The 15,379-nt window shown below is 40.0% G+C and overlaps 2 protein-coding genes across 24 annotated transcripts in view; one reads left to right on the forward strand and one right to left on the reverse strand.

The window, feature by feature from the left end:
- Nucleotides 1-1,721: 1,721 nt before the first annotated feature.
- ZDHHC6 (zDHHC palmitoyltransferase 6) lies at nucleotides 1,722-11,723 on the reverse strand. 3 transcript variants are annotated; one of them, XM_085554717.1, is made up of 11 exons: nucleotides 11,337-11,723; nucleotides 10,049-10,140; nucleotides 7,940-8,099; nucleotides 6,836-6,997; nucleotides 6,155-6,208; nucleotides 4,981-5,148; nucleotides 4,652-4,693; nucleotides 4,115-4,260; nucleotides 3,983-4,026; nucleotides 3,524-3,584; nucleotides 1,722-2,303 (listed from the first exon to the last, which is right to left on the reverse strand). In XM_085554717.1, exons 1-10 carry the CDS (start codon nucleotides 11,583-11,585, stop codon nucleotides 3,559-3,561), a joined length of 1,143 nt encoding a protein of 380 aa, XP_085410843.1. In that variant the 5' UTR covers nucleotides 11,586-11,723; the 3' UTR covers nucleotides 1,722-2,303; nucleotides 3,524-3,558. The 3 variants fall into 3 exon arrangements, with proteins under 3 accessions (XP_085410843.1, XP_085410844.1, XP_015722814.2); XM_085554718.1 differs by having other exon boundaries at nucleotides 3,511-3,584; XM_015867328.3 differs by lacking the exon at nucleotides 3,524-3,584.
- Nucleotides 11,724-11,876: 153 nt separating this feature from the next.
- VTI1A (vesicle transport through interaction with t-SNAREs 1A) overlaps nucleotides 11,877-15,379 on the forward strand; it is a 242,703-nt gene continuing 239,200 nt past the window's right edge. For all 21 annotated transcript variants that reach the window (XR_014948752.1, XR_014948755.1, XR_001556172.3 and 18 more), the window contains exon 1: nucleotides 11,877-12,041. Coding sequence is in view for 16 of the 21 variants with exons in the window: in XM_015867337.3 (XP_015722823.1) it covers nucleotides 11,948-12,041 (94 nt within the window). In the remaining 5 variants the exon portion in view is untranslated. The remainder of the gene's footprint in view (nucleotides 12,042-15,379) is intronic.

Below are 15,379 nucleotides of genomic sequence, written 5' to 3' on the forward strand. Positions count from 1 at the left end.
AGACCCACTATCTGGAAAACACATGTAACAAACTGTGCTGCATGTGTTTCCTTAGAGCAAAATGACTTAGAAACTGCTGCTGCCTTAATCTTTTGGCTGGTGTTGTTTTGGTGAGAATGGAAGACGAACCAGAGAGAAGAAATATAAACTTAATGGATGTGGGCTCTGATGAGCAACTCAGCTGGGGGCATTAAATCTATTGCAAATGAGATCTGTATTAACTTGAGTCTGAATGCTGTGATGCTGCAGCATCTTATCAAATGAAACTTCCCCACCAAAGTCAGTTTGGAGGCTGAAGCCCAGTACACTGCTGTGGCCCTTCAACTAGCACTGTTCAGACATGAATCAGTGCTTCCTTCAGCTTCAAGAGAGCTCTTCAATCCTACCTTTCCCTTTTTGAAGAGAAATTACAGCTATAATGAAAAAAGTGAAAGCATTACAAAACAAAAACATGTACTTTACAGTCCATTTTAGACTGTTTAGATTAGAATATAGAATCGTTAAGATTGGAATATTACTTCCAAGATCATTAAGTCCAACCATCAACTCATTCTGGAGCAAATCTCCTGGACACGCTGTGGTTCATGTGGAGCAATCTTGGTGTGCAAAATTCTGCTCCAATTCTGTTCTGATGGTCTTCAAGCACAAAATGACATTCATTCCCAATAGCTAACATTCAACTGTGATCATTAGTGCTGCCCAATTGTTCCTATTATGCTACTAATTGCTGTCAATACAGATAGCTATTTTGTCATTGCACAGTCAAGATCAACAGCTCCTCATCTGGAAGACAAGCTTATTCTTGTCATCCTTCTAAAGCTCTAGACTGCAGAGATGCAGATCAGAAAACACTCCAGTTAAGACTAAGACCGTATACCATGCATTTTACAGGCCTTTATAATAATTTCTGCTCACGTTCCCAAATAGCACAGAATTTACCTTTTTGCTGTATTTTTCTCTCAACTCCTGCTAACAGGGAAACTAGAAGTGTAACATATTCCTATACCACTAAAGAACAACTCTTCTGGGAAATGGAAGTACCATGATTTCAAGAGGGAAAGGCAACCTGTTAGCAGAATACTGGAACTGAACGCTAGTTCCCCATTATCACAGCTCAGAAGCAGCTTACGGTTATGGCTCACCACAAGCAATAATGCACAGAAGTTGGGAAGTTAAAAAAACAACCAACAACAAAAAAGCCTGGCTAGAGCTAGAGGTAAACAGCCTCAGCAGCAGCATGGAGTACTAGTTCTGGCTTGTCTGTTATGTAGTTATTTTTGTATGCACTTAATATTGTCTAAGAAATACTTATCTGCTTAAGACAGCTTATGCAGGTGGAGATAAGCCAGGTGTTAGTTTAGAACAATCATTTACAAAAACTCCCATCTTCTGATATGGAGCCAGTCTAAGCCATGTGCTGCACTTTAATCCATACCAGAAACTACATAAAAATGTATTAGCAAAGGTATTCATCACGTAGTGATCAGACTTGCAGAACTTCTCTGTCTTGGAACTAGCGCTTCTTTTCAGTCTACGATGGATCAGCAACTCCAGTCCCTTGGATACAAGCTCCTATTTCAGAGAGTAGAGATTACTTTCTATAGCAAGAGCTGTAGTCTTTCCCATTTAGAAAACAGCTTGTGAAATACTAGCTTCTCAATCAGTACACCTTCCCATATAAACAAGTTATTATAAGCTCTAAGAACAATTAAGTCCACAAATAAATATGAACATATTATTTATTTGAGGTGGATAATTCACATCATTAAAAGTCACGGGTAACAAATCTTATCTGGAATTTGAATGAGAGATTTATTTTGTATTTTTCAGGGGGCAACTTCAAAGAAAGTAAAATACAAGAGATATGTGTCACGCATCACAACAGATGCAGCTGTGGAAAAAAACTAAAAGGTGGTTCCTCAGAGTGCAGTTTAAACAGCAGAAAGAAAAGAAACCTGACTTGGGATGAGAAAGATCCATCTTGAAGGCAATCCACTGAATGGCTTCTTCAGTTATTGGTTGTCAGAAAAGAATGCAAAACATGGCACAGGCATATCCAACCCTTTCAACTGTGAGGAAAAGAAAATCTTGCTCCAACACAGTCATTGCATAAGTCTAAAGTAATATACAGAAAATTTCAAGTAAAGGATTATGGTCCGAAGTAAAAAACTCCATTTCTTATTAAAAAAAATGAGAAGGCTATCTGCTTTTCTTCTCTCCGTCCACTGGTTGATCCGTTTCAGAGTCATATTGGCATTTTTCCACACATTTCCTGGGGAACCAGCCTCGTTCTCTTATTCCACCTTAAGATATGAAAAGTTGCATTAACTTAGAACAAAATACAACCTGCTATTTAAGATAAACACAAGACTGAGAGACACACCAAGAAATTACTTCATTTATTGTATGCTCCAAGGCAGCATATAAATGTCATCCCTAACTTATTTGGCCAAGGATGCATGGAGTCTCTCCTACTGCCTAACCTGTTTTCATACATCTCCAATATTTCCCAGTACTCTACTTTTCTTGCTATTAGACAATTTTTTCTCATACCCAATGTGAATCTTCTACAGTTCCTCTTCTACTCCTGAGAAACTCAGGAAGCAGCTAATAACCTGCTCTACAATAAACCTTAATGCAACTGATGTCTATTTGTACATACCCTGGCTTTCTGCCACCTCTTTTTCCTCAACAGTTAAGAAACTCAAACTCTTTCATCTTTTCCACATAGGTCTAATTTTCTAGCGCTCCAAATATTGTTTCCCACTCAACCTACTCTACAGCTGATCTTCCCTTTTCTGGAGATGCAGCAAGATGTTTGCTTGTGATAGTACTTCAGCCAAACTTCTGAAAACATTAAGTAGGATGGAGGGATTACTTCATGCATTTGTGAAGCAAGATGCTTTTGCTTTTTGCAAATGTTGACTCATTCTAAGATTATGATTGTCTACTTTTCCCCTTAAAAGTACTGCTACTTAATCATTATTTTCTCTACCTTTCTTTATGAAGTTAGTTATTCCTGCCTATTTATAGCATTTTGCTATACAGTGTTAACAAATCTCATGATATTTTTAAAGTCCAGTTCTCTGAAGTGCTAATGTTACTTTGAGTTCTAACTCAGGCTTTCAGAATGTACAAAGTCTTTCATCCAGACTTCATTTCACATGCAAAGTTAAAAAAATAATTGACTATATTTAGTACAGATATCTCTTCCTAACCTTCACATTACAAACTACTATCATCCTCACTACATTGACTTGTTTATATTTGGTGTTTGAAAGCACTTCCAGCTCATGGATGTATCCAGCTTCCCATGAGAAGCATCGATGGTTTCAATATAGTGACTGCTGGGTGCCTCTCTTTTGCCAACAAGGGACATACATGCAATGCATTCACAGTTGTTTGGAAAAGATAATGGAAAGCAATGCACTCTTGATGGGAAGTCTGTCAGGTACAGTTTTTGCTAAGACCTTTTTTTTTCTTTTTTTGCAGGAGAAATGTGAAAATTACCAGTTCAGTTTACCGTGATACTGTCTCTACACAGTCCACCGAGAATCTTTACTGTCTTTGACAGCTGTGGCTACCTAGCAACGTAAAGGCATGTCAGTGTCCTTGGAATTGATCCCAAACCTAACATCTCATTTTTAAGGCATACAAAGATTAAGAGTAACTCTCATATTTACAGGGGGATTTACATAAGAATTCTAAACACGTTTAAGAATCAATATTCAAATATCAGTATTTCTGAAAGATTCACTTAATGTTTAGCACTTATCAAAGCTATCAGGTCTACCAAATGTTAACAGTAAAGACTGTGGATATGGCTTTAAAGAGAAGGGGGGATATTGCCAATAAAGTAAGTTGTTCTACATTTTGAGAACTGAAGACATGATACTCATGTTTCTATCCAGAAGCTACACAGCCACAAAGTTGATTTGCAACTTTTTAACAGAAAAAACAAATGAAAATAACTGTTTCATACCATCACCAGCTGAGTTAAGAATCTTCTCACCATACATCCAGTGTCTAGGGAATAAAGTGTAACAGGTAATTAGTTGCCAGAACACATCTCAATATTGGTTTTAAGAAAACATAAAAGTGTGGAGCCACTAACTTTAAGCCTCTTGTAGCTAAAATCAAATCCCCTTTACTCAGTGCAATTCTAGGTTCTTCAGTACATGGTGTTGTGAAGAATGTTTTAACACCTTTAGTCACAGGGCAGCAGACACCACTGTAATCTTCTATGGCTCGATACCGCACCTACAAATTTGAACAGAACATGGTAATATATTATGTTGTGGGGAGTTATGGCCTTGCTGACTGTTTTGTACCAAAAATCACTCAAAGTATCCCATTAGATTTGAACATAAATGACCCCTGCTGTGAAAGAGACTCAAAATTCCAGATGAACTACTTAACAACTAAGCATAGAGTCATCTTTACTATTAGGAAACTAAAGAGCAAATGCAAAGAAAGCTAAATTTTAAGTTTAATTAAGCAGAGGTTACAGAACACTTTGTGTGGAAACACAAAGCCCTTGTTAATTGCTAGGTTTAAAAATAATGAAAACAAACAGTATCAGTGATTACTTACATTTATTTATAAGGAAATTTCTAAGCGATGTCAGATCACAAACATCACAAATACTTACACTTCTTACTCGCTTGTCTGCTTTCTGTTTCAGTTGCTCTATCTATAAATGATTACAAATAAGAATTTAGGCAGTGTTTAGTTAGAGAGGACTTGTGTGCATTCAGCACAAAACGAAATACTAAAAGCATTAAACAAACTCACAGAAATGTATTTAGCATTTAAAAGCACTCACAAATGCATGTTAGGCTATCAAAAATGAGAGATTATTCTGACAGAACTCCTACTTCTTAGGCTATTCTAGTTACTTTAAAATCTGGTACATTATTGCAGAGGAAGACAGGGGACAGTGAGTAAGATTAACCTGAGATAACACTAAAGATCAATTACCGTCAAACTGTATCGATGACAGCCTTCTCTCACTGGCCAGTCCAGACCATCTCCCTCAGGAATCCCAGACCACGTAAACACTTGTTTGAAGTTCTTCCATTTACTTCCCATATCATATGGAAAAATAAAGGTTTCATCTGTTTGGTAGTACTGGATTCTGTCTTTGGCCTGGAAATAAAGAAATACAGCACTTAAAACACATCTTACGAACTGTAGATGAACAGCACATATTAAGGCCAGGCCAGAGGCCCTGTGTGGATCTATGAGCCCCAAAGATGACCATTTTGGGACTAGATTAGTAAATTCCCACACACTAACCAAAACTTTTAAAACTGCTTACAACTAGATGAGACAACTGTAGCATTTAGAAGTGTTTGTGGTTTTGTTTGTTTTCCTGATTGACTCTGTTTAACAACAGTCAGTTGACTATACTTCCCATCAATTCATTCCAAGCCTTAATTTTATTTTACCCCCTTTTCAAAGGTTTATGCCTCACTAGTTCTCAGTTAAACACAAAGAATTCCACAACTCAGGATTTTCTGCTTAACAATTGCAAACATAATTCAATACAATTCAAATTTAGCTCACCTCAAAGACCTCAGTATAAAAGCATGCTTTCAATATTACATTTTCCGTATTAGTGAATGCTTCATTCTTTCAGTAATAGTGACATCTAGTGGAGCAATGGAAGAATTTGTTCTATGTTGCAGTAGTACTGCTTATTAAAAATATACACATTGCAGACTGTGTTGAGTCTTCAGGAAGGACATATTACTAGTCGAAATTTGACAAAAACATCTACAGATTATTCCACATTTAATTATATATATGTTGTAACAGAGTTTCACTGTCCAGTTACTCAAAGGTCTATAGGTATGATCCAGCTAAGCTAGACACTGTGCAAAGAGAATTACAATGTCTAGGTACTCATATATGCTCACGATTGTACTGACAATCTGACACAGAACAAGGGGAAAAGATAATAACAAAATGCTTCTTTGTAACTTGGTGGTAGTGAAGAATTTTCCTAGGGTTACTCTGAATTCCTCATATTAAATGACTGCTGCAGTGACACCTTTGGTTCAAATCTGGACAGGTGAAACAAGAAAGTAACAGATACAGAGAATAAACTTTGTTAACAACATGGTACAAGGCTACTGTAATAAAAGCCTACCTTTTCTTCAATCCAGGACTCGATTGAAGTTTTGTTTGTCAAAATGACTTTCATCTAAATTAAATAAAAGGGTTAGATGTCAATAGCATTCATTTTCTGCAGAAACGTATTAGCTAGGCAAAGTTAAACTTCAAAACAATCTAGGCTCGTTAAACTTCATTTAACAAGCTGGATTCAACTTTGAACAACTGAACAATTGCTTCTAAGCTTAACTAAAATGTGAAATATTCAAAAATAATATTCAGCATAGACGCACGGTAATGCTATCCTCCAGAATTACACACTTGGAGAGATACCATGTAATATCTCGGTTTATGCTACAATCGTGTATTTTTTCATTCCAAAGATCTCAGACTTTTCAAGTAATGTATCAGGCATACTTAATCCTGTTTTCACAGGCAGGGACAAGACTCCCAAAAAATACCAAGTATTGGGTATTTTGCCTTTTCCAGAACATGATTTACACAGTGCATCTCATCTTTTATTAGATTTTTGCTACAAAGTACAGAGGAGGAAAAAGCAACTAAAATATTCCTGAGAAGTAACAGCTACATAAGCTCTAAACAAGAGCTCCTCCTACTGCAATTCTGAATTCTGTTTCTGCCCTGCAATCAATACCAGTAGCAAAAGAGGTGAAAGTCACATCTTTTAACTTGTTTGTAACAGAAGCCATAAGCTTACCTGAATAATAAAGAGCATACCAACGGCAATTGTTGTTCCTAACGCCAGTCCTAAGGCAAATAAAGATGCAGCAAATGCAGACAGTCCAAAGGGAATAATGGTTCGAGGGTCTCTTTTGGCTGCACTCATGTCAATTTTTACAGAACTCCACCCAAAAGATATCTGCGAAGGGAAAGCATTCTTGTTCAGGCCTGAAACATAATAACTGCTGAAACAAAACTAGTTACCTATAAGTAATCTGAATCTGAAGGTGTGCGCTCAACCTGATAGGCTTATGATGCAAGTGGAATACATACAATTTTGTGTGTATCTACTTTTATATATTTATATATAATGCACATATCTATTTTTATAAAATTATGATTTATATAAAGTTTTATATTGTATATTTTTATATATATAATATATATACACATATGCATATATATATACACACATATTCAAATGTTTTTTCTTGTTCTGAGTTTTCCTCTTTGTTCTTTGTTGAATAGAAAACTAAATCAAAATGGCTATATTGCAAATTCCACAACAAACTAGGCCTAATATCTGCAGCAAAAATCCAGACTCTGGGTACACTACAAATCACATTCAACAGGTTCTGAGAGAAAATGTGCACAGCACAGTAACCACTTTCAAGAGAAACGTTACAGGTTTCCCTCTGAAAGCTTCTGCAAGTAGCAGATCTCACTGTTATTGCTCTGCAAGTACAACACAGAGCTGTTATCTGTTAGACTGAGTTAATGTTTTCAAGCTTTTCAATGCAATCACAAAGGTTAAAAATGGAAACTCGAAATCCTAACCATAGATCTGGAACGAGGAATGTGTTCCATATAAAGCTTTCCTTATTGTTAGCTTGGTTAATTTTTCTACTTTTAAAATAAATTAAACGTAATTTATTTGTGGCTCCCAACATATCATATATTATGTTATCCTTGAAGAAAATGATACAATTCTAAAGAGTGGAAAGCAGAAGAAGAGGAACAGCATTTAACTTGTGGTAAAGTTTAACACGTATGATATGTGCTATTCATAATCAGTACTCCCAGGAAGAAATAACCCATCCAACTTCAAGAACATTTTAAGCACTTAACTATGTTTTCTTACTCTGTTGTAAAGCTGAGTGTACATAGTCATTACAAATATGAAAGATGCGTGAATGCATCCTAGTGGTGCTAAAAGGAGGAACAAAGTGAAAGATGCATGATTCTGGTAACCACAGCAGTTGTTGATCCAAGGACAATGGTGATCCATCTTCATGACACATCTGTAAATAATAAATGGCGATTAATATAGAGGACGTAAATGGTGTTTAAAAAAAAATCAAAGGGAAGGACAGCTAACTTGCTACACCTTAATCTTCACTCAATCCCACCCATTTCTAACAAATGAATACAGTATTGTTTTGGGTTTGTTTTTTCCTTTGTTACCCAAAATAGTACTTCATGATGTAGAAAAAAAGAAAGCAAAACAGAATGTACTAGAAGGTCCCTACTCTCACCAGTTGTCCCTCCTTCTCTTTATTCAAACTCACTAGTTGTTAATAACTCCATATTTCAGAGCCAACATGCAGAGTCATGGGAAGTTTAAGAGGTACAAATGTAATAATTAACCATTAATATTACTGCCAGCTCCTTAAAAAACAAGCACACCAAAGAGACAAATAAAATATCAAATCTCCTTTGGGCCTCCTGGATAAAGAACACACAACCATACACCAACAGAGGCATATTATGAGACGCTAAATGTCTTTCACCTTTTTGTAAAGGCCCTCTGAAGACTTCATTAACTGCTACATACTAACCTCACAACACTTACTAATAGCAATTTTGCAGACCTAAGGCATGTGATAAACACATACATGAATTACACAAATATCCAGCTTCTCCGAAAAGAAGTAGTTGTTTTATGACTATTAACCTCATTTATCTTTTAAGCTTGTACATTCCCAATAGGAAGCTCAGTTTCTACCTTCTAAAGAATTAACACCTTTTCTTAGTGTAGGCTCAACATGACCATAATCATCAGCTCAAATGTTTCTGAAGAAGTTCCTTAATCTGGGCTAGAAGCCTCACCCCATTCACAAGTGCCACCACAATTTAATCAATTCATGGACTGAAAACTGCCAATTCATACAAGACTTCCAGCTGTGATTTACATTAACTGCCTCATTGCACTCCTGCAGTCTAGAAATACACACAAAGTTATTTTGGCCAGAGCTGAGGGGCAGTAACTTCTTAAAACAAATCAGCAAAACGAACTGTAGACTGTGCTGTGGTTTCTTCTTTTAATATTTTAGTGAAACAAACTAGAACTTGCTTTTGTAAAGATGATTACAGGAATCTGCTGACATTTTCTGGTATCCCCTCAACATAAGGATTGTTACTCAGAGAAAGGAGTCTTGTTCTGAAACTCAAGAATGATGCAGCAAATTGCAACACTGCTCTGTTCTCAGTCTCTACTTCCTGAAAGCACTGATTGGGTATCCTGTATTTATAGCAACAAGTAAATGTGCGCACTGCAATACCTTCTTACCATGTTCTCTAGCAGCCCTTCAGAGGAGGACCTACCCAATAAAAAGATAAATGCATCTACGGCCTGGAGTAGATTTTTTCAAGATGCACTAAATTCCAGAGCAGCTATTAATAATAAAAACTTAACAACGTTAGCTCAAAACAGATCTGTTGGAGGACTAACATACAAAAAGTCGGAGGCTTTTTATGTCAACCCCAAGGGCTTACCAGTTCACTTATACCGCTCCTGAAAAAAACAAACCCTCAAGTGAATGGTAAGAAACAGTCCAAAATTTCCACTTAAATCAACAAGTAATTTCCATTTGGAAAGATTACAGAATAGGCTTTCCTGCTCACTGAACATGAGGGTGCTTGGACTCAGAACTTAAAAAAAAGGACTGAAATATTTTTAGGTAGTTACACAGGCTCATCTTCTGAAACAGTACTGACATATTTTAACCCTGCCAAGTTCCCAAGAGAAATTATTTCCAGCTAAAAAGAAAATGTTAAAGGCAGGTTATTCATTTTTCTTTAAATAAAATAAAGGAAGCACACAAAGAAGTCATGCAACTGGAAACTGGAAGTATTTGAAATCTTTAAAACACATACAGTACAAGACCAGAATGAATTTATTTTAACAGCTCACCACTAGCAGAGAAGTCGCTTTTCATACAGACAGAAACCAATTATAAAGAGACTGTACCTGTTACACTTTCGACAGTGGTGTGAACGGGGTGCCTTGTAAGACTGACACACTTTACAGTACTGGAGATACATGCAATCCTGAGATTTCTCCTTTAAATAGAAGAATGGGCACATTACACAGAAGACATAATTCTGCTGACAACACATATATTGGCGCTTGTATGACCTTGTGCATATCCACCTTCTTCTGGCAGGGTGTGTTCCATAACCCAACCCTCCTAAGCCAAAACAAAAAATAAAAGAACTCTCCCCACTATCAACATAATCGTCACTGTTGAAAGCGCTGCTTGTTTACACAAATAAGCAATTTGGAGAAATATCAATTGTGCAAGCAGGGTTTCGCAGTGAAAATCTGAGAACATAAACTATTTATGGGGCCATTATCATCTGAGGAAAAAATGGAAGCAGAAAAGAAGTGTCTGTGCAGAAAGATGAGATGGACTTGTAGACAGTGAGCAGTAATAGTGGGCCAGGTGGAGTATTCCAGTATCCCACATGGATACTCTCCACAGTGCACTTTGTTTTGAGAAACACTCAAGTAGAAGAGTGATGATTACTGGTTTGTGCATCGTGACCCTGAGCTCCAGCTCTGGGCAGCTGTCTGAATCTGCTGGATCTGCATTGTTCTGGCCCCTGGCTACTCCTCTTCCCAGAGGTTTCTGAAGGAAAAGGAATGCAAACTTCTACCTTGTCTTATAACATTGCATTTTATGTTAGACAGAATGAGGTTGGAAGGTCCTCAAAAAAAGACTTCCAACCCCCTGCCACGGGCTGGGTGCTCCCACCAGATCAGGGCCCCATCCAACCTAGCCCTAAATGCTTCCAGAGATGGGGCAGTCACAAACTCTCTGGGCAGCAATGCCCTATTCCTATCTGCTTATGCAAAAGGTCAGTTCTCCTGCTTACAAGCTCCCCTCAAGTACTGCAAGGCTGTGCTGAGGTCTCCCCGTAGTCTTCTCTCCTCCAGGCCGAACAAGCCCATCTCCCTCGGCCTTTCTACATAGAATGGCTGCTCCACAGAATCACAGAATCACAGAATGACCCGGGTTGGAAGGGACCTCAAGGATCATGTAGTTCCAACCCCCCTGCCTGGCAGGGCCACCAAACATACACCTTTACTAGATCAGGTTGCCCAGGGCCCTGTCCAACCTGGTCTTGAACACCTCCAAGGACGGGGCATCCACAACCTCCCTGTGCAGCCTGCTCCAGCCCTTTGCGACCCCACAACCCAACCCCCGCCCCGCCGAGCCCAGCCCAACCCAGCCCGGGCACGAGGCCGCTCTTACCGGTGTCCACCCCAGCGGGACGTACCCGGGGCCGACAAACATGGCGTTGAAGTAGTTGTAGAGAATCATGACGGTCCAGTTGATAAGCATGATGAAGTTGACGCTCCCCCCGGCCGTGTCCAGGGGCCAGTACCACAGCACGGCGTCTGCTATGGCGGTGGCGGAGCAGACGATCACCACGGACAGAGCCACCAGCGGCCCCCAGTGGCACAGCCGCCGCACCTCCCGCAGCCCCCCGGGGCTGCCCATGGTCGCTACCGCCGCCCTCCCGACGCCTCCTTGCCGCCGTGCATGGCTCCCTCAGCACCTCGCCGTCCCGACGGGAGGAACGGGAAAGGGAAGGGGAGGCGTTGGGGCCCGCCGGGCCTCGGCCCCGCCCCGAGAGGCGGTGGGGAGCGGGGCCGCCCGCCCAGCTCAGCCCAGCGCAGCCCAGCGAGGCGGAGACGGTCCGCTCGCTATTGGGGCCCGCTGGGAAACAGGCGGCTGAGGGGCGGGCGGAGCGCCGGAACCCGCGGCGGTGGGGACGGCTTTGCGGGGAGCAGAACGCGGAAGCGGCTTCGCTTGGAGCGGAGGATCGCGGCGTCCCGCCGGGCCGACCCCACGGTGAGGCCATGTCGTCCGACTTCGAGAGCTACGAGCAGGACTTCGCCGTGCTGACGGCCGACATCACCGGCAGGATCGGCCGGGTGCCCAAGCTGCTCGGAGGTGAGCGGTGGGGCCGGGAGATGCCGGCTGCACGGGCGGGCCCGGCGATGGTGGAACCGTGTCCGAGCGGGCCGGCACTTGGTCACGGTTAGGCTGAAAAAGTGCATAAATAGGCTGAGCTTATGCGCGGTGTAATCCGAATCAGTGCTTTCTCTGCCTGCTGTGAGGGTAGTTGAGGGTGTGTTGACTCGCATTGAAGGAAATCGGTGCTGAACGTGCTTCAAGGTGTTTGTCACCCGCTGCTGTACTCACGGCTGTATGCATGACGTATCCCTGCTGGCATGTCTGTGAGTGTGAAGGAGAGGGCTAGAAATAAGATTCCAACCCAGCAGCTGAATTTAACGCATGTGAATCGCTGCTCTGATGTGGTGCTCCTGAATGAGGCAGAGGGAAGCTGAAATTGGGTTCTTCTTCCTCATGTAGATCACCTCAATGAAACCTCTGTATCCGGTTCACTGCCTCTGTTTCCTGCTCAATTTTCCCCAAGTTTTAGGATGCTCAGACTGTGGGACTGGGTGTCATACAAACACAGTGTCCACGTGCTAATGGGATGCTATGTGACTCAAGGACCAAAGCGTAACGTTTTTAGGGTGGTGAAGTGAAGAAGTAAATTCTCTAAAGAGAATTTGAGTCAAGTGGATGACTAAAACGTATAATCTCAGCGCATTACTAAGTCAATGGCCCATAATGCATTTTAAGTGAATGAATGGGGATTTACATAGAATCATGGAATCACCAAGGTTGGAAAAGATCTACACCATCATCCAGTCCAACCATCCACCTGTCAACAACAATTCTTATTAAACCATATCCACGTTTCAGTAAACATCTGTTTGATTCTTGAATCATAGAATCAAAAAATACCCTGAGTTGGAAGGGATACACAAGGATCATCAAATCCTGACTCCATACAGTGCCATGCAAAAATCATTCCGTGTGTCTGACAGCATTGTTTGGTTGCTTCTTGAACTTTGGTTCTGGGAAGTTATATCTAATTCTGTGACAAGAAATTAGAAGGTCTTCTGATAAATTGGCGTTTCAGTGACCAGTCAAAGGCAGGGCTTAGCAAACAAAAAAAGACATCGGGGCATAATTCACTCACAATCTGCAGGTACTTATGAGGTCGTATTCCTGTGATTGAGATCTAGAACTAAAGTAACTATGTTACCTGGAACCAATAAGTAACATGCAAATAGCCTCTGCAGCTATCTACTGAAGAGACACAGTTAATTCTTCACTATTGTGGTGTACCTAATCTAGGCAGCATTTCTTTTTCCCCTGCTTCAAAAAGAGCCATTCATGCTTAAGCTGAGTAAGCGTAAGGAGACTGCTGTGAGTACAGGAAGACATCATAGATACAACAGTGCCTTCTGTTTTGAAAATTGGTAGTGCTTCAAAGACAGCTTGTTGAAGAGGAATATAGATTTAATTTCCTAACTCTGTAGATTATAGAAGTAATCAGTATCGTTTTCTTAGTTGGAAGAATATTTTTTTCTTAGCAGTAGTTGGTTTCCATAATTCTCTCTTCAAAGTCAGATGCCTAATATGCTCTAGGGAGGCTTTGGAGCTTAAATATCAAATTAATAAGGAGCATTGTCTTCACTGGTGACATAGCTTAGAAGCAACAGGCTTTGAATTCATAATTCTTTAAGCGGCCATTAGAAATGTGGTGGATTTTTTGTTGTTGATTTGTTTGTGGTTGTTTTTTTTTCTTCAGAATTTACTGTCCTATCAGAGGAGAAGGAATGCATCTTCCCTGTGGGATCAATAGTTTGGTACTAAGCTGAATGGCCTCAAAATAATACAACAGCTAATTTATTATTTTAAGAGCTGGCTTTTTCGTGTTAGCATTTGAGGCTAGCCTCATGTATCTTGGACTGGCTTGCTTTATAGCTCCTTCTTGCACTGTACATTTGAGGATAGAGTGCCTTAGTTTTCAGAATGTCTGTCCTTTTTCATCAAAATATTTACTTATGACTTTAAACCAAATTGCAGTCTTAGCTAGTAGAGGCATTTTACCACCTGGGTATGTGAAAAAACATCTCTGACTATGCTGAACACATTAAGTAGAAATATTTTAAATGCACATTTTCCCCTTGTTTCTTACTAGGAATATTTGCAAGATCAAAACTTCTTCATCACCAGAAGTTCCAGTTAGTTCTTGTGGAGATGGCTTGGAGAGCCACAGAAAGAGGAGTATGATTCAAGGTGGGAGGGGGACGTGAGGAGAGATGCTCGTGAGGGGACATTTTTCAGCAGCAATGATTTGAGAGAGATTGCTGATGGTCTTCTTCCTCCACGCAGGAAGAAGCAGGATGAGAAGTGTAAGGACTTGTGCTACTCCTGAATAATACAGAGAGATCTCCTGAAGTCTAGTGACAGAATTATTTCTTCCTTCTTCCCGAGACGGACCTGCTTTAAGCTTCATGTGCAGTTGGACAAATACTGGTTAACTGTTTTGTTAATATTCCTGCGTTCAGTGTTGACAGGACTTGATGCTGTCATATATTCTAGAAGGATAATGGTTCAACAAACAATCCTTTTGTCACAGAGGCATAAATAGTTCTGCAAGAAATGTAACAAAGACGCTCTGACACTGCAGGAACAATAAGCAGCAGGGACAGTAGAATGTCTGAGGAAGAAATATCTTCTGTTGAGCCAAGCACCACCTGGAGAATTACAGAAAATGTTTTAAATTGAGAAGTGGCTTTTAAGTAGATTTTCTGTGATGCTGCTGCAGGTCTTTGGAGAATGAAGATCATTGACTGATGTCTTTTATTAATGTTCCTCAGTGTTGTCGAGAAACATCTGTCTTGTGGTTTGACCAAACATTTATATCAATTTTAATTGCTTGATCTGAAAGAAAATGTTCTCAGTACAAATTGGGATATTTAGCCTTTTTCCAGCCTGGTAGCCTCTGTGTGGTGATGTTTTTTGATTGGAGGGCAGATACGTGATAGCTGCATCTTCTACTGAGCAGTCAAAGCACTGTACATCAGGTTTAACTCAAGAAAGTTCTACCATTAATTTTCTGTTGTATCCCTGCAATGCAGTTTGCCGTTTTCATTTTGTGTCTGGCTCTTTATGCTTTGCCTCTGGAGTCCACTCTTAAAGCTCAAAGAGAAAGAAAAATCCATGTGTTCTTCTATTTGTCTTTACCGTTAGACAGTACATTCTGGCAAAGAGGTATCACGTAAACCACCTCAGCTGTGAAGGCTGGAAGTGATGTGCAAACTGAAGTTCTTTGTCACATTGTTTCTTCCTCAGTATGTACTGATAAATAAAAAGAAGCAATTCCACAAGCAATGAAACTTCCTTCGTTGTAAGTTTGTATCAGA

This window comes from Coturnix japonica, chromosome 8 (genome assembly GCF_054131305.1).
Source record: "Coturnix japonica strain WE chromosome 8, WE-NBRP24, whole genome shotgun sequence".
NCBI lineage: Eukaryota > Metazoa > Chordata > Aves > Galliformes > Phasianidae > Coturnix > Coturnix japonica.